General features: G+C 43.6%; 1 protein-coding gene across 1 annotated transcript in view; it reads right to left on the bottom strand.

Moving 5' to 3' along the window:
* Window positions 1-1,980: 1,980 nt before the first annotated feature.
* Window positions 1,981-19,459, bottom strand: part of LOC110301224 (protein Cryzl2-like) — a 31,977-nt gene continuing 14,498 nt past the window's right edge. Inside the window, 1 exon segment of the mRNA XM_029482961.2 lies at window positions 1,981-3,202. Coding sequence (XP_029338821.1) covers window positions 3,134-3,202 — 69 coding nt within the window. The 3' untranslated portion in view covers window positions 1,981-3,133.

Here is a 19,459-nt window from a genome sequence, read left to right as displayed (position 1 = left end):
TGTCCATGGCACTCACAGGTCATCCATGCTCCATGGAAAGGCAGCTCCTGGCTAGAATGTGCACACTCTTTCCCAATTCTGCTTCACCTTCCTTCTCTTCCAGGCACAATCCAGCTTGCCTTCAGTGATGCCAAACTGGTTCAGGAAATGCTGAAATTGCCCTCAAGGTTGAGTTTCATGAGAGCTAGGAAAACCAACTGTCATTTAAGAATAAATAATAGGAGCTAATAAAATAAAATTATCCCCTATGAGTAGGGTAAGAAAGCTGTATCATGAGAGGAGCTCCACGGAAGTGGGAATTCACCACACACAGTGACACATGGCAGGGCCTTGTGGAAGCACCTTGTAGACCCACAGCAGTCACATGACAAATTTCGACAGCATTCTTTCCACTCCACCCTCCTTCTGGATTTCTTTTTTTAAAAATTATTTATTTATATTTATTTATTTATTTATTTATTTAATGTATGTGAGTACAGTCGCTGTCTTCAGACACACCAGAAGAGGGCATCAAATCCCATTACAGACAGTTGTGAGCCACCATGTGGTTGTTGGGAACTGAACTCAGGACCTCTGGATGAGCAGTCAGTATTCTTAACCTCTGAGCCATCTCTCCAGCACCCTTTTCTGGGTTTCAAATTGTTCCTTACTTTTTTTTTTTCCTAAACTTGTATGTAAAGGCAATTTTTGCATATGCATGTGTATGTGGTGTGTGTGTGTGTGTGTGCATGTGTGCATGTCTATGTGGTATATATGTGTGATGCTTGTATTCACATGTAGGGGATACACATGTAATGTATGTCATTAATATGGAAGCCCAAGGTCAATGTCAGATGGCTTCCTCAATAACTCTCTACTTTATATATTGAGGCAGCGTCTGTCACTGAACCTGGAGCTTTAGCAATCACTGGTCTCTGCCTCCTTGGCAGTAGGATCACAGGTGGACCATCACAAATGCCTGGATTCTATATGAGGATCTGAACTACGACCCCAAAAGGATTTGTCCACTGAGCCATCCTCCTTGCCCCAAAGATGGAGTTTTTAAGTGGTCTAAGGTACCAGACAACAAAACCTCTTGCCATATTCTTGGCAAAGGACCCAATCAATATACAAAAGGACCCACATGCATCCCTGTTGTGTCTAGTACCAGTTTATCCTCCATGCTACCCCCTCTTTTTTGGATAATTATCATTCAAGTGCTAGGAAAAAGAGTGTAGCTGCTTCTCCTTCTACAATGAAGTCATCTCTTGATAAGCCCACTGTAAGTTGAAAGTCACACAACTTAGAGGTGCATTTATTACTTCTGACTTACAGATCATCATAGCTCAGCAATAGGACACAAGGGACTGCCAGGAAGCTGCAGGAGCTACTGCCCACCATGAGGCATGAGGATTGTAACACAGTGTATTGCTAGCATGAGAGAAGACCAAAAGTCAAAGTAAGGAGTCTACTCAGCACCTATTGCCTTGACAGCTGACATTCCAGGTTCAGTAAGAGACCCTGTTTGCCACATGAAGTAGATAGTGATCAAGGAAGACACCTGACATTGACCTTGGCCTTCCATACCCAGGACATAGACTGCATATGCATGCCCCACACCCCATATTTGTGCCCACACACATAATATACACATTCACCACACACATACATAGGCAAAATTTTATCTTCACACACATTTTGAAAAAGAATATAAGTATATATTGAGGAAGTCACAATTAAACCATCATAAATCAAGGAGTGTCTGCAGAATGTTCAGCACCTAATGGTAGGTCTCTCCCGCAGGCCAGAACGTACACAGCACAGCAGCTCACACCCACTGAGCCCAGCACTCTACACATGTTCTGCTCTCTCCCCTGAATCTATCCATTTAGTTAGAAGTAACAGGAACACATCTTTTTATAAGAACTGTTTTATTGTGGCAAAACATGCATAACATTTACCGTTTCAACAGTTTTTAAAAATAATTCCAAGTATATACCTCAGCAGTTCATTATGGCGATCATTACTGCCCCCATTTCTACTGATTTTCCATCTTCCTGACCTGAAATGCCACATGCCTTAAGTACATCCCTATTTCCCCATGAAAGCGCTGTCAAGTTTACCAGGATATACTCCAAGAGAGGTCCCTGATGACCACCATTCCACTTTATCTTTGTCGAACTTGATGGAATCTGATATAAGTGGACTCACAGAATGCATGTCTTTTCTTTAAATATGTTCTATCTCGTGTAGAATGGCCTCAAAGTTGACACATATTGTAGCATGTCTGTGAGTGGTGATGTTCCTCTTTAAAGCTAAAAATATTCCAAATGTATGCATATTATACAATGCATATACAATATAACATATATACATATGCTATATGTATCATATGTATATATAAATACACTAGTATGCATAGTTATACATCCACCTGTCAAAGGGCATTTGGGTTGGACAACATATTGTTAATCTAATCCCACAATTTAAGATTCCAGACAAGTTAAATTGAATAGTAGAAGGTGAAGGAAGTCAGCAGGTGATTCAGACATAGTACCTGTCTTAGTCAGGGTTTCTATTCCTGGACAAAACATCATGACCAAGAAGCAAGTTGGGGAGGAAAGGGTTTATTCAGCTTAAACTTCCATATTGCTGTTCATCACTAAAGGAAGTCGAGAATGGAACTCAAGCAGGTCAGAAAACAGGAGGCCATGGAGGGATGATGTTCTTTACTGGCTTGCTTCCCCTAGCTTGCTCAGCCTGCTCTCTTATAGAACCAAGACTACCAGCCCAGAGATGGTCCCACCCACAAGGGGACCTCCCCCCTTGATCACTAATTGAGAAAATGCCTTACAGTTGGATCTCATGGAGGCATTTCCTCAACTGAAGCTCCCTTTTCTGTGATAGCTCCAGCTGTGTCAAGATGACACAAAACTAGCCAGTACAGTACCTATTGCTAAAGGAACTCACAGTACCTTTTGCTCACAGACAGGATTAAGTTTAGGCAAGAATGTCTGTGGCCACACTGATGACAGGCAGCAAGAAAGCAGAAGCAAAGAGAACTGACACCAAGACATGGCACCTGGGTCACTAAGGATGAGCCCTTTAAAATGCAGGAGGGAGAGCAGACTTGGGAGTCTGCCCAGGGTAGGGTTTACTTGAGGGACAAGAGCACCTTGCCCGTGGATTTGCGCTGCATCACATGAAGGAAGGCATCGTTGATCTAAAAGAAATCCAAAATGGAATGTGGTCAGACTGATGCATGTTTCAGCAAATATCTGACAGATGAACAATTTTTAAAACATTGCTATTGAAGTAATATGGAAGTAGCAAGCTGCACCTCTACGAACTGTACATAGCCACGCAACACTAATAAGGTCACCATAAATACAAAGGAATACAATACTTAAGAATAACTGATCTACAGAATTTCTCCACATCCAAGCTTATGATTTTCAATGTTGTCAGATAACTAAGTGCCAAGCAGGCAGAAGGTCCATGAGCCAGTCCTTATTCTCCTGGAAGAATTTTGTACCAGCTTGAATGGATACAGCCGAAAAAAGAATCAATTGTTTTCAAAAATTTTATCATTATATTATACCAGTCCTCTGCACCTAAAATTACAGCATATTAAAATCTTTCTCCAGAAGTTTAAGATTGTATACTGTTTTACTATGTTATTGAGTTCTTCTACCTCTGCCTCCCTCCCAACCCTTACTCCACCCAATACTAGGGAGGAGAGGAAGAAAGTTAGAGGGAAAGGGAACATAGTCCTCTATAGGCTACTTCCTGCTGACTAGGGGCATTGGGTTCCTTGGCACAAGTCCCATCTTCGTCCTCAGAATACCCAGCAGTCCAGCCAACCAGCAACCCAGCAATAGCAAATGCAGTGGCAGGAACCAACATATGGTGGTAAGGCCAATCATAAAACAGCCACAGTAGTGAAAGTGGTGTGATATTGGTAGAAAAACAGAAAAGTAGCTCCATGGAATGGGCTGGCCGACTCCAAAGCAGAACCCGCACAGCCAACCAGTCTCTAACGGGAGTGAAGGCAGCTCCGTGGAGAAGGGAGGGTGCTTTCAGCAAACAGCACTGGGAATACCAGAGACCCGCACTTAGAGTCAAAGTGTGTTTCATTCACAGAATTCACAGGAAGTACTTAAATTCACAAAAATTACCTTAAACGGTTCATGAGTCTTAAAATAAAATACAAAACTATACAACTTCCCAAAGACAACACTGAAAAAGTCTAGTGCACTTTGGGTTTCACAGTGAGATTCTGGAGACAGCACCGAAAGAACCACCGTGGGGGACGATGAGTAAATTAACGTCATTAAGGTTCAGAACCTTGAGGCTGCTGAACGACTCAACAGATAAAGGGCTCACTGTGCAGGCTTGCTGAACTGAGCTGGATCCGTAGAACCCACATACAAGTAGGAAGTACCTGACCCCACAAAGCTGTCCTCTGATCTCTCCATGTGCACTGTGGCACATGCAGCCACACGCACAGTAATTTTTTCAGTTAAAATATTTGGGACTACAGAAATGCTTGAGTCAATAAAGTACTCGCCACAGAAGCCTGTGGCCCTGCATTAGACCCCGCCCCCCAGACCCACATAAAGAATCTGGCATGGCCGGGCAGTGGTGGCGCACACCTTTGATCCCAGCACTCGGGAGGCAGAGGCAGGCAGATCTCTGAGTTCGAGGCTAGCCTGGTCTACAGACTGAGTTCCAGGACAGCCAGGGCTACACAGAGAAACCCTGTCTCGAAAAACCAGGAGAAAAAAAAAAAAAAAGGAATCTAGCATGTACTTGTGATAGCAGATCATATACTTGTGGCCAAAGTCATTCTAGCCATGATGAGCTCCAGGTTCAGTGAGAGACTCTGTCTCAAAAGCCAAGGTGGAAAGTGATACAGGAAGTCATCAGGCATCCATCTCTTCCCCACATACATGCACATATGTGTATATGCACCTACATATATACATGCACATACACACAAGAAGAAAATTAAAAATATCTACACTAAAGAAAACATTGTTAAACACACAAAAAGACAAGGCATATGTGGCCTTAGAGAAAATCATTGCAAAACATACACCTAACAAAGGAGATAGATAGATAGATAGATAGATAGATAGATAGATAGATAGATAGATGATAGACAGAAAAACAGACATAGAGATGGATATTAGATAGAAAGAGATACTTAAAACTCAAAAAGCATTCTGTTCAGAGCAAAAGATCTGAACGGACATCTTACGAAAGAAGCACACAGATATCAAATAAACTCACACTAAGACACTCAGTTGGCAGAGATTAAAAACAATGATGAGACCTGCAATGTCATTAGGATGGCTAAGGACCAAGACGCTACCCCGACAGTGTTGAGAAAGCAGAGCAGCAGGATCTCTCCCTTGCTCTTGGTGGGCATGCACGGTGGTGCGGACACTGTGGAAGGAGTGTGGCAGTTTCCCACCAACCACATTCCTGGGTCTTCCCTCACATGAACTGAAAACTATGTAAGAGGAACACACACATGAATGTTGATAACAATCTCATTCACAACTGGGAAAACATGGGAGCAACAGTGCCTTCAATAGACAGCTGGATAAGCAACTTGGGAGACTGGGGTAGGGGAATCTGAATTTGAGGCCAGCCTGATCTGTGAAGTGAGTTCCAAGATAGCAAGGGCTACATAGAGAGATAGAAATACCCTGTCAGAAAAAGGGGGCAGGGGGCTGGAGAGATGGTTCAGCGGGTAAGAGCACTGACTGCTCTTCCAGAGGACCAGAGTTCAATTCCAAGCAACCACATGGTAGCTCACAACCATCTGTAATGGGATCCAATGCCCTCTTCTGGGGTGTGTCTGAAGACAGCTACAGTGTACTCATATAAATAAAAATAAAATAAATCTTTAAAAACAACAAAAAAAAGACTATCAAGACACAGGAAGCTGTTGAAGAACCTTAAATAAATATTGCTAATAAAACAAGAATAGCCTGAAGATGACTCCAATCACACAACACTCTGAAAAGGACCAAAACTATAGAGACACCTGGAAGATCAGTGGCTGCCAAAGATACAGGATAAGGGGATGAATATGAAGATGTGGAGCCCAGAGAATTGTTTAAGGAAGCTATTCTGCAGGCTATGTAATCGTGGTTACATAATATTAAACATTTAGCAAAACCCACAGAGCTGTACCACACAGAGAACGCAACTTAATGTGCATGCCCCACTGTGATTAAGACAGTTCATATGCAGCCATTGGCTCATTGGTTGTGATAAACCAGTGCAAGGTGCTGACTGAGAGTGGGAACTTCTGACTGTGGAACACGGGGTATGAGCACTCTATTATTAATTTTTTTAAGATGTCTTATTCACTCTATGTATATGAGTACACTGTAGCTGTACAGATGGTTGCTGGGAATTGAACTCAGGACCTCTGCTCACTCAGCCTCTGGCTCCAGCCCCGCCCACCCTGGCCCTGTTCACTCCAGCCCAAAGATTTATCCTTTGCTATACGTAAGTACACCACAGCTGTCCCCAGACACACCAGAAGATGGTGTCAGACCTCATCACAGATGGCTGTGAGCCACCATGTGGCCACTGGGACCCGAACCCAGGACCCTTGGAAGAGCAGTCAGTGCTCCCAACCGCTGAGTCATCCCACCAGCCCAAGCACTCTAGTCTTCCTCTTGAATTTTTCTGTACAACCAAACCCACGTTTAAAATGGTCTATAGATAATGATAAATGCAAAGAATAAAATTAAAAAGCAAAGAGTGGCATGAACAACACCATCACTTCTGCAGACAGTCTAATAATCTACATAGGAAAATGAATCAAAGCAAAAAAATAAGAAAGACCATCAAACCAATGAAACGAGAAATGAGCTTATAAAAGCTACTGACTGTCTCTATAGCAGAAATATCAACAAGCAAATGTAGCAGAAGCAAACTACTGTTATCAAAAATCAAAAACAGTGATATTTGTAGGAAAATGGAAAGAATATCCCATAAGATGTTATGGAAAATACTTTAAGCTCTCCTAAAAGACACAAAAGATCTGACTATATAGCTCTATTTACAGATAGGACAACTTAACAAAAATGAAAAGCAAGAACAAAGGTACAAGATATATTTTTATTTATTAAAACGTACCTCACTGCTACACACATAAAGGCTATAGGATGCTAATATATAAATATTATCTTTGAAGCAAGAGAAGAGAAAACAGAGAGCGGATCTGTGTGTCCTGAAACTTGATGAAAATAGCATCGTGAATCATGGAAAAAGACTGAAGGCTGAGAAAGCTTGCTTGCTACAAATAGGAAGGTAAAAATGAGTTACTGAATACTCAGATCGGTGCCTAACCCAGCCATCATTGGAGGCTGCCTCTGGCAGCTGATGGGAACAAATGCAGAGACACACAGGCAAACAGTAGGCAGAGAGAGAGAGAGTCCAATTTGGGTACCTTCTCTTGGAACTTGGGAAACCCTATGGAAGCAGGACTGTAGAAGCCAGGAGGAATGGAGGACATTGGGAGAATGCAGCCAATAGAATCAACTAACCAGGGTTCTTAGGGGCTCACAAAGACTGTGCAGCAATCACAGAACCCACATGGGTCTGCGCTGGGTCCTCTGTGTACACTCTATGGTTGTTTAGATTAGGGACTTTGTGGGACCCCAATCAGTGAGAGTAGGGTTATCTCTGACCCTTTTGCCTACAGTGGAGACCCTTTTCCTCTTACTGGGTTGCTTCATCCAGCCTTGATAAGGGTTTGTGGCTAGTCTTATGGTGAGACTTACTATGCCATGTTTGGTTGATATTCCTGGGAGGCCTGAAGGGAAACAGAGGAGGAGTGGATCTGGGAGAGAGGGGAGGTGAAGAGTGGGGGCGAGGACTGGGAGGAGTCAAGGGAGGGAAACCTGAGGTATTGTATGAGAGGATGTATTGTATGAAAGCAGAATAAATAAATAAGAAAAAAGCAAACATTTAGTTAGCGGAGATACACACAATGCACAAGTATCTTCAAATACAGTCAGTCCGTAAGTGTGGCAGAACACTCTAACTGTGCTGGATAGTGTAGGCTATGCCTACAGTCCCAGTTATCCTGGAGGCTGAGGCAGAAAGCTAGCTTAAGCACAGTTGTTCAAGGCCAGTCTGGGTAATACAGCATGCCCTATCTCAGTGGTTCCCAACCTTCTTTTGGTTTTCCAAGACAGGGTTTCTCTGTATAGCCCTGGCTGTCCTGGAACTCACTTTGTAGACCAAGCTGGCCTCGAACTCAGAAATCCACCTGCCTCTGCCTCCCAAATGCTGGGATCAAAGGCATGCACCACCACTGCCCAGCCATAAAATTATTTTTATTGCTACTTCATAACTGTTATTTGTGACTGTTATGAATTATAATGTAAATATCTCATATGTTGGATATATTATATACGTGATTCCCATGAAAGGAGAATCGTTCGCAACCCATAGGTTTGCAACCACTGCCCTATCTCAACTACTCAAACCCACAAAATTAATAAGCAAGAAAATCATTTTGGCCCTGGGATAATGAAGAACTTCTGAAACAAGTCCTTCAACCACAACCATAAAACAAAATATTGGCATGTTAGAGTGGATTAAATGTAGACAAAGGTAGCAAAGTATGACAGATCAGGAGGTTCGGTTTTTTGTTTTGGGGGGGGTTGTTTGTTTGTTGTTGTTGTTGTTGTTGTTGTAGCCTGTCTACTCAAAGACTAGGTCAAGGATAAAACCCTTCTGCAATCTTGAGATCTGCCTCTTTGTTTATAGGAACCTAACAAGTCTGCCAGGTATGCATGAGAAATGCTGACAAGTATTGGGACACTTGGTCCCCAACTGGTAGTGATGCTTGGGGAAATTATTGAATCTTTTGAGATGGTGCCTTGCTGGGGCAAGTGTGTCACTAGGAGAGAGCTCCGAGGGTTTATAACCTCACCCTGCTTTTGGGTCCCTCTGTTTTGTGCTGGCTGCTGAAGATGCAACCTCTTAGCTTCCTGTTCCGGTCATATGCTACTATGCCTCCCTTTCATCATGGACTCTCCCTCTGGAGCCAGAAGCTAAAATAAATTCATCCTCCCATCAATCACTTTTGGCTGTGGTCTGTAGCACAGCAACATAGAGGTGACTGACACACTAGATGACTTACAACACATCAGAGTCCAGATGCTCAGATCACACAAAGAATTGCACACATTGGAAAGGAGACAGGGGCCCTAACAGAAAGAACTAGAAACCTGAATACCTTCTACATATAGAATGTGTGGGTTTGTGTGTTTGTGAGGTGTTTCTCTTGGGTGAAGGGACACAGAGTTGAGGACTGAGTAGAGCCACTGTGCTACACCCCTATCCCAGCCAGCCAGCCAGCAAACATACAGAAAGATGCTTAAATGCATTGCAGCCAAGAAACGCACATTAAAATCGTAAGATACTCTTTTTTTTTTTTTTTTTTTTTTTTTTTGGTTTTTCGAGACAGGGTTTCTCTGTGTAGCCTTGGCTGTCCTGGAACTCACTTTGTAGACCAGGCTGGCCTCGAACTCAGAAATCCGCCTGCCTCTGCCTCCCAAGTGCTAGGATTAAAGGCATACGCCACCACGCCCGGCTCCGTAAGATACTCTTATGCCTTATTATTTGGGTGAATATCAGAAATATAGACACTGCTGCATAGCAACAAAATGACAAGTAGACAAGAACTGTCACATATTTCTGGGACGAACAAAAAACCTCACAGAGTCATTCTACAGAGTGACCAGCCAACAGGATGAGTAAGCATACGTATCATAAGCCAGCAGTCCTGCTCCTAGAACAGTCCCCACAAGACAGCTACACAAGTCCCTAAGTTTAGACCCACAAGGCTGCCTATTATCACACCGAGTATGGTGTCACGAACTCAACCTGGAGGTCTAGCGTGAGTGTGTCTGCAAACCATGGTGGGTGTACACCACGTGAGTACCACTGCACAATTCTGGGAGACAATGCAGGATGCACAGACGCGGTGGTGGCAAAATGGAGGTCTTACAACAGCATGGCATCTGAAGGTAAGAAGCAGTCAGATCAAGAGCACACCACCAGCTGCGGATGTTAAAGATAACACACAAATACGGCTGTGTGTTTTACAAGGAAACACAAACCCACAGGAATACATCAGACATGCTGCAGAGGTGCTTGGAAGGAGGAAAGAGTGACGACGGACAGTGGGGGTGAGAGTACATGGGACCAGAAAAGGTAAACATTTATAAGTATATGGATATAACAGCAGAAGATTAGCTTTGCATAGTCCAACAAGGAATATATGCTTTGAGAAGAGTTTGCTGGTTAAACAACACTTCCCATTTGAGATTCTCCCCCCCCCAAAAAAAAAGCACACACAAAATAAGTAACTAAAAATAAGTAGAGAAATCAATCAATCATGTCTCTCTCTGGGTAAAAACATCTGCACTGTGGAGCTTTGTGCCTTAGGAGACCTTTCCACGGTACAGACAGGCTCACTGGGAGGAGGCGTAGGAAGTCTAAGACAGATGTTAGGAACACTCATTCCCCAATGCTGTCTCCAGGTGACTCACAGCTGCACGGCTCTCCCTGTCAGGTAGAGCTGCTCACTCCCCTAGATTTGTCAGAGCCTCACAGTAGAAAGCAGTTAAGAAAATAAGTATTATCTGAGATAGTGGTGTTTCATCACCTGGCATCCTAGGGAAATGAAGACTCCCCGCAAATGAATGTTAACATAGAAGAAAACTGTGGCTTCAAGTGCAAACTCTTGTTTTTAGCCATTTTGCATCTAAATAAACCGTCTGTAGAAATGAGTCCCATATTTACCTAGCTTGCTAAAGAGATAAGACAATGTGGAAAGCTTAATCTTATGTATCTGTTTTTCAGACGTCCCATGGCTTCCCATGTCCAGTTGCCACTTCTGTTATCATTGTCATTGCTCCTAGGTTTCTGTCCAGAGCTGGGAACCAGCTTCCCACTGGCGTCTGGGAAAGGGAAATGAAGGCAATGAAGTGAGAGTCTGTGTGGGAAAATGCAAAGCTGCAAACCCATCTTTTGAGGGCTGCTACAGAGGTCTGAGGACACTGCCCTGCATCCTACAGGCTGCTGCAGACAGGGAGCTGCAACTACTGAGATGCAAACCGTACCCAGAACATTGGTTCTCTGCCTTGAGGGGGTGAAGCCGTAATTAAATGTCTGGAGAGGCACGCAACCTGGAATTTGAGGAAGGGAAAGATAATGCTTTTGTTTTAAGGTGAAGGTTCTGCTTGTGGAATTTTTAATCAGCTCATCAAGTCGGAATAATCAGAGTACTTAAGTTCCCCAGATATATCCTGCTGAGTCATGCCTCCTGTCAGCACTGGCTCTTCCCTATCCGCGCCCTCCTGAGGTCTTTCTGACTGAAAAATAAACTCAAGGGCAGGACTTCGTCCTACATTTTTATCGACTGTCATACAGAATGTTCTCAGCAAATGATGAATCAAACAAACTCGTGAATAAGCCAATGGATGTACCTGAGGCTGAGTGGGACTTTCCATTAAAAGGTGAAATGTTTTGGCTGATGCCCTTATTCTGATACAAACTGATCTGAACCCTCTTTTAAAAGTCAATCAACAATAGAAATACAGCTCAGTGGAAGAGGGCATTTCCTAGCATGTGAGAAGTCCCAGGTTCAAGTCCCATGGCATGGTGGCATGGTATCACAAAAAAAAAAAAAAAAAGCTTAATCATCATTACATTTCATCAAAAAGGAGATGCAGACCTCATATAAATTCATGAAAAGACTCAAGGTCACTGATCATTAGGGAAATATAAGTTATACTCACAAACGGATAACTTTATACATCTACTATGAAAGTCACTAAAACTAAACAACTGATAATATTAAGTGTGGACAAACACAAAACAACTCCAACTCTCGGGCATTATTGGTAGAGAATGCAAACTGGCCCAGCCTCTCTGGAAAAAGAGTTGACAGTTGGTTTAAAAGTTCAACATAGTCTTAGGAAATAGGTAGAAGCCAAATCCCAAAATGTTAGACCTGACACCTCAACCTCCAGCCCACATGTCTACCTGAGCACTGTTTTCTAGCCCACAATGCCCTGCTCACAGGAAACCTACATGTCATGTGGGCCTTGATGGGAATGGCATAAGGTGGCTTTGTCTTCAGAAATCATGGGCTGTAGAGGCCGAAGCAGAATTGCTTCTGAATAATGGATACAGAGAAAGAGCTCCTGGGGCCATCAAGTGTGTTCTTCTCTTACAGGCATCAACAGCAGCTCCTTTTAGAACTATACATAAATTTCTTTTAAACAAACCATTTAAAGCTACTGAAATCAAATTCTGGCCCTGTGTCATTCTTGTTTAATGACATTAGTTGGATAGCATGGAGACGAGGGAAATAACAAAACCAATCAGGTATCTGTGCAAATGTGTTTTAACATTAAATGTACACTTAGCATCTATCCTAGAAATTTCAATCCTAAAATAAATAAAGCCATATTTCTACAAAAATGTACATGAATATGTACATGTCAAACCTGAAAACAATCCCGTGTCTATTAATTGACAACTGAATAAACAGGCTGTGGTATATCCATCCAACAAAACATCACTTGGCTTCTTTATAATAAAGTTTCCACTTAAAAAGAGAAAAAAGGGGCTGGAGAGATGGCTCAGCGGTTAAGAACACTGACTGCTCTTCTGAAGGTCCTAAGTTCAATTCCCAGCAACCACATGATAGCTCACAACCATTCGTAACAAGATCTGGCACCCTCGTCTGGAATGTCTGAAGACAGCTACAGTGTACTTACATATAATAAATAAATAAATCTTTAAAAAAAAAGAGAGAGAAAGAGAAAGAAACACCACTCCACAACAAAAGGGACTGAACTACTGATGCATTTAGTCTGGATGAACTTCCGAAGAATTATACAAAGTTAAAGGATGTAAAATTATGGGGCCTGGAGAGATAGCTCAAAAATTAAGGGCACTGGCTGCTCTTTCAGATGACCTGGGTTCAATATCTAGAGCCCACGTGGGACCCTAAAACCATCTGTGATGACTCTAGTCACAGGGGATGGTGCCCTCTTCTGTTCTCTGTGGGCACCAAGCATGCACGTGATGCAGATATACATGCAGTCTGGGATTTGAATAGATCTGGCCTCCCACAGACTCATGCGTTTGAATGCTTGGCCCATGCTGTCTGGCACTATTAGGATATGTAGCCTGACTGGAGGAAATGTGTCACTGGGGAGGAGGGCTTTGAGGTGTCCTATGCTCAAGCTCCACCCAGTCCTCTCCTAGCTGCCTGTGGAACACGGTCTCCTTCTGCTACCTTCTAATCAAGATGTAGAAATCTTCCCTCCTCCAGCACCATGTCTGCCAGCAAACTGTCATGCTTCCTGCCATGATGATAATGGACTGAATCCCTGAAACTGTAAGCCAGTCTCAATTAAATGTTTTATGTATAAAAGTTGCCTTGGTCATGGTGTCTCTTCACAGCAATAAAACCCAAACTAAAACAAGGGTAAAATACCCACACACAATAAAACATAAATTTGAAAGTAAATACATAAACAAAAAAATCATCCAACACCCAAAGGTCATGGACGACCGACATGGCCATTTATAGGATATTCTAGAAAAGCCCAGATTGCAGGAGAGAAAACAGAGGAGTTATTGCTAGGGGGCTATGGAGTAAGGTAGGAAGGTGGGTTACACAGGGGCGCAGGGAAATCTTCTAAGATAATGGAAACAAACTATCTTTATTATACAGGTGGCCACATAATTGCAGGTGTTCATCAGAATCACAGAATTATCTGAGTACAGTGGCATTCACCTATAATCCCAGCTGCTAGGGAGACGGTGGCAGGAGGGTCTCTTCAACTGAAGAACTCAAAGTCAGACTGGGTGACACAGCCACAGAACCTAATTCCTTAGAAATAAAGCCTCTTAAAGACGCTTATCTCTATCACAATATACCTCCAAGACTCGGAGATCCACTGAGAAGGGGATGCAGAAAGACTGAAAGAGCCAGAGGGGATGACATCAAGGAGACAGTGTTTCCCAGACACAGCAGAACAGATGCACAGATGAACTCACAGAAATGGCGATGGCCTGCACAAGACCTGTACAAGCTTAAGCCAGACACAATTTCAGCATGCAGGAGAGAAGGTGGGCATTAAGTCCCACTCTTAGCTGAGAAGTTATTTGCATCTTGCTGCTGGGAGAAGGAAAATCAGTTTTCTTTAACTGAGTAAGCCCTGCTATGAACACTACAAGGCAATCCCCAGTCCCAGGAGTAGTTAGCTAATACAAACTGGATCGAATGTGTGTTAAGAGGTAGGGATCAGGGGATATGAATGAATATGAAGTTGGGTGAATGGAAAGGTGGGGAAGATCTAGGAGATATGGGAAAGGGGGATGGATGGGAGCCAAATATAATTATGAAATTCTCAAAGAATAAATAAAAACATTGCTTCATAAAAAGAAAATGCTCTTCCAGATGACCTGGGTTCAATCCCTAGAACCCACATGGCCCTATCTAGCAGTTAACCACGTCAAGAAGAAGCTGAAGATCTGTTTCCGAGTCACCAGCCACAGACAGCCACTGCGATGGATGGTGAACACAAATTTCATTCTCTCCATGAGAGGCACGGCCACAGAAGGAGCTGCTGGTGCTCTGGGTGAAGAGTGAAAGGGAGGGCTGGGTATGTGTCCTAATCAGTGGTAGGAATGACAAATACCTTACTTTCCCATTAAAGTGAGGTGTCTTGACCCATGTAGTGTGCACTTGTTGCTGAGTAAGGACATTCTAGTTAGAGATCAGGGTAACTAGAGAGAAGCACAAGACTGTTCGGGGCCGCACTGTGGATGCCAAGCTGAGTGTTCTCGACTTGGGTATTATTTTTTAAAGGTGGAGGGAGGGCTGGTGAGATGGCTCAGTGGGTAAGAGCACCCGACTGCTCTTCCGAAGGTCCGAAGTTCAAATCCCAGCAACCACATGGTGGCTCACAACCACCTGTAATGAGATCTGATGCCCTCTTCTGGTGTGTCTGAAGACAGCTATAGTGTACTTACATATAATAAATAAATAAATCTTTAAAAAAAATAAAAAAATAAAAATAAAAGGTGGAGGGAGGGTGGATATTGACAGATACTACTGAAAGACCCACAACGTGAGGACTCCCCCATGTTCTGACTCAGGAGAGGCGACACCCCAAATCACACACAAGAAACGATCTTGCTGCAAATTGCAAGAGGATTTTTTAATCAAGAGCGCTCTCGGGCCCATGGTCATACACCATGCAGGGGTAGAGGACCATGGTGCCCCGAGTAGCTGAGTAAGGGGGTATTTAAAGGAAGAAACCACAACTCAAGGAGGTGGGGAGGGCGTTGTTGGAAAATACCAAAAATACCAGTTAAGAGTCACAAGGAAGTATAAAGTCACAAGTGTCAGGTTATCTCTCAAGACAGTTTCTAAGAACCCCTAACAATCTAAGAGCCCCTAAAGATAGCACATTTGCATTGTAGGTTCCAGTAATGGTCAGGGTGCCTTTCTTTGAATTGAACCCAGGAAGCGGGTAGGTGGAGGAATGTCGCTATCTGTTTTATGACCAGCACCTGGAGCACTAAGCCACAAAGGCTACACTCCCAAGCCTGGGCCCAAAAGCCTCGAATTTTGTTTTTACTTTGCTATACTTTTTTAATACTTCTTCACTACTATGCTTCAGGGGTTGAAGCCCAAAAGAGCCCCAGCAGCATTCAAAAGCTTTCCAGTCTCTCTAAAGAAGATGATGTCCGGGCTGGTGAGATGGCTCAGTGGGTAGGAGCACCCGACTGCTCTTCCAAAGGTCCAGAGTTCAAATCCCAGCAACCACATGGTGGCTCACAACCATCTGTAACGAGATCTGACTCCCTCTTCTGGTGTGTCTGAAGACAGCTACAGTGTACTTACATATAATAAATAAATAAATAAATAAATAAATAAATAAATAAATAAAAGAAGATGATGTCCAGCAGCATGCTGTCAGGAAGCCCTTACACAGAGAAGGTAAGGACCCTGTTCTAAAGCCCCCAAGAGTCACCATCTTGTCGCTCCATGTGTCCTGCAACACAAGTGCTCTAAAGAAACAACACACTAAGAAAAACAAGGAGGAGGAGGCTGAAGAATGTGCTAAACTTGTGGCCAAGAGAATGAAAACCACCAAAGAAAAATGCCAGGGACAGATTGCCAAGAGACGTGGGCTGTCCTCACTGAGAGCTTCTACTTCTAAGTCTAAGTCCAGTCAAAAATAAGTCTTTAAGGGTGACAAATGAGCAGAGCTTAAAACACACACACACAGACAGACACACAGACACACAGACACACACACCCTAATGCGGCGTTGATGGTTGCAATTCCAGGGCAGCAAGGGGAAGGGGAAAGTAAGACTGAATCCAAGGAAGATGGAAACTGTGCGGGGCGGTGGGGGGGGGGGGGGTAAGTTGTTTACAAATCCTCAACTGGATGAAGCTTCAGAGATACACAGAGCGCTGGTCATATGGGACCTCTATGAAGAAGCCATGTAAAACAATCAGTGGGAAGAAAATAAAGCAATTTACCCTCTGTCGTACATTCCTCAAAGCTTGCCCTACCCAGAACACTCTACATTTCTCACTGCAGTGCCAGGCCTCATGCTGTTCCTGGGGAAAAGAGAGGCTTCTATGAGTCCCTTAGCTTAAGTGTCTGCTCTGCAGCTGTAATAAGGACATGGAGGCTTTGGCTCTAAGATCCACCTCACTCCAGGGAACAAGGGACTGTCAGTGGTCTAAGGCTGTAGACCCCGGGTGGAGCATCCCAGAGAAGTGTGAGAGCAGCCATGTGTCCAGAGGCTGGAGGTATATTTGTGGTGGGGAGAGCAGATATAAGACTCTCCACAAACTAGGTCTGGATCAATGGAATAATTACTATTGGGTCTGAAGTTTTGTTTTTAAGAATATTCCACCTGCACAGAGGTACCCTGAAGCAAACAATTTCTAGTCATTAATTCTATTCACATGGTGACCTAACCTTTACATAGGAATAATCTCAGATCTGTAAGATTTCAGTGCTGGGTTAGATCAGGATATATGCATCCAGCTTCATAAAGAAAACAGACTGCACACCTCAGCAGTGCTGTTCTCTGAACAGATCACAGTCTGAACAGATCACAGGCCAACGCATATGTAATCCAAGAGTGTCAACAGTTAAGTTCCGGCTTAAATTTAAAATCTGATGGCTAGGGTTCTAATCCCTCCCTCTGAGAACTCCATGTAAAAGTTATCCTTCACAGGGACAGGAAAAGCTCAGTTCCGTATTTTATAACAATGCTATCTTGGACATTCGGGAGCTACGTAAATTTACTGGGTTTTTTTCATATGTATTATTTTGTTTAGTTTCCACACCCAGCAGAGCACACAGAGTATATTACTGCCCCACTGTAAGTGAGGACAGAGCAGAAGATGTCTAATGTACTCACAGCCAACGTCTGAACTCTGGGGCTCTGACCTCAATAAGTCAGTCAACATATACATGAGTGAGGGACAACAGCTGGAGTCTCTAGCGACAGACGTAAGGATAGCACACAGCCCTACATGGAGGGCACTGTGGGAAGGACGGCATTGAACAAGTAGTTATAGTGAAGGGGAAAAGTACAGGCCTCAGCCCACCGAAAGACTGATAGAGCAAAGTTTATTGGCATATTTATATGAGCTATCAAGGTCAAAACTGTAAAAGCACCAAACATTCCGCCACTGTATAGATTTTATAAATTTGGTGGCTATTTTTTTAATCCCAACAGGTTCTGACAAATAATGTTTAAATCAAAAATAAAGTTCAGTAAAACCAATTATATATTCACTTACTCTAAGTGGTTTTAAACAAGTAAAATGTATAAATTGTCACTGCTTAAGTAAATACAAGAGTCTTGGTCATTTTGATTACAAGATCATTCTTGAGGTTCATGTAGATATTTAGGATAGATAATTTTCATACTATAGGATACAGTGTGTTCTGGCTGTGGCGGCACACACCTTTAATCTTAGCACTTGTGAGACAGGAGTGGGTCGGTTTCTCTGAGTTCGTAGCCAGCCTGGTATGCATACATGTGAGTTCCAGGCAACCCAGAGCTACACAGTGAGACCCTGTCTTTTTAAAAAAAAAAAAAAAAAAAAAAAAAAAGGAGAGTCAGGCATGGTGGCGCACGCCTTTGATCCCAGCACTTGGGAGGCAGAGGCAGGCAGATTTCTGAGTTCAAGGCCAGCCTGGTGTACAAAGTAAGTTCCAGGACAGCCAGGGCTATACAGAGAAACCCTGTCTCAAAAAATTAATTAATTAATTAATTAATTAATTAAAAAACAAAAACAAAAGAGAGAGCACAGTATGTACAAAGGCACTGCTTGGTTCATTTCCAGAGAGTCTGACATGGTCCTAAGCAGAGAGATTCTGGTCCGACCAGCCATCTCTGCTGATCAGCTCTGACACACACATCACTGGGCAGCTTTCTTAGCTTCTAGGTCCAAGTCCTTCACCAGTAAAAACTGATTAAACAATGGATAGACCACAAAAGAGCTTCCCGGAAGATTAAATCAATTAATATCTACAAAGTGCTTAGCCTCTGGAATCTCTCTGAATTGTCTGCCCAGTCGCAGACACAGAAAAAGAAGAGACAGCGAATGTGGAGATGGACTTGGTGTTGGAGAGCCTGGCTTGGAAGGCCACTCAGAGGCACCTAAGTCAGCAGAGGGGGCAGACCCAGGCAATCCTTGTCAAGGGCCCTCCTGGGAGGCGGAAAGGCGAATGGAGGCTGACAGACAGTAATTAGTGCTAATTTGTGTTTGGGAGGAAAGAGCAGCATGTGGACAATTAAAGTGATTCTTTTCCCATGCCTCAGCAACACCGAGAACGCATTACCGGAGGGAGGAGACCTTCAACTACCACGTGTCTCCCGCATCAGCCTCTCCCTCTGGGTAAAAGAAAGCCAAAGCCAGAACCAGACCAGAAAGCTACCAAACTAGTGGTTTTCAACACTTTAAGGCCACAAAACCTTTTCTTAAAAGAAAAGGATGAATGAAAAAGTGAAAGCATGCAGCTACCAGGCTTCTGAAGAATCGTGGTCCCAGAGGGGAGCTGCTGTGGTCTCCACCACATCCCCCCACATCCCCAAACGCAACTCCTGAAGGTCATCTGAGAGCCTCTGCTGAGGGCCCTCTCCGTGACTGTACAGTAGAAACTGAAGCAGGGGGACTGCCACATCCGGGGGGGGGGGGGGGGCGGGGGGGGGGGCTGAATTACTGAATACAACCAGCAGATCCCCTACCAACAGTCTGATGCTTTCCTGACACACACCAGAGAACCAGAGAGAGAAAGGACACACACTGCTTCAAGACAATGGACCACAGGAACCACACAGGTGGGAGGTTGGTAATCTGTGAAGCC

Source organism: Mus caroli, unplaced genomic scaffold (assembly GCF_978045245.1).
Source record: "Mus caroli unplaced genomic scaffold, Mus_caroli_1 scaffold_1, whole genome shotgun sequence".
In the NCBI taxonomy this organism is placed as follows: Eukaryota; Metazoa; Chordata; class Mammalia; order Rodentia; family Muridae; genus Mus; species Mus caroli.
The sequence above is the reverse complement of the archived record's forward strand: the minus strand, read 5'-3'. Positions and strand labels throughout refer to the sequence as shown.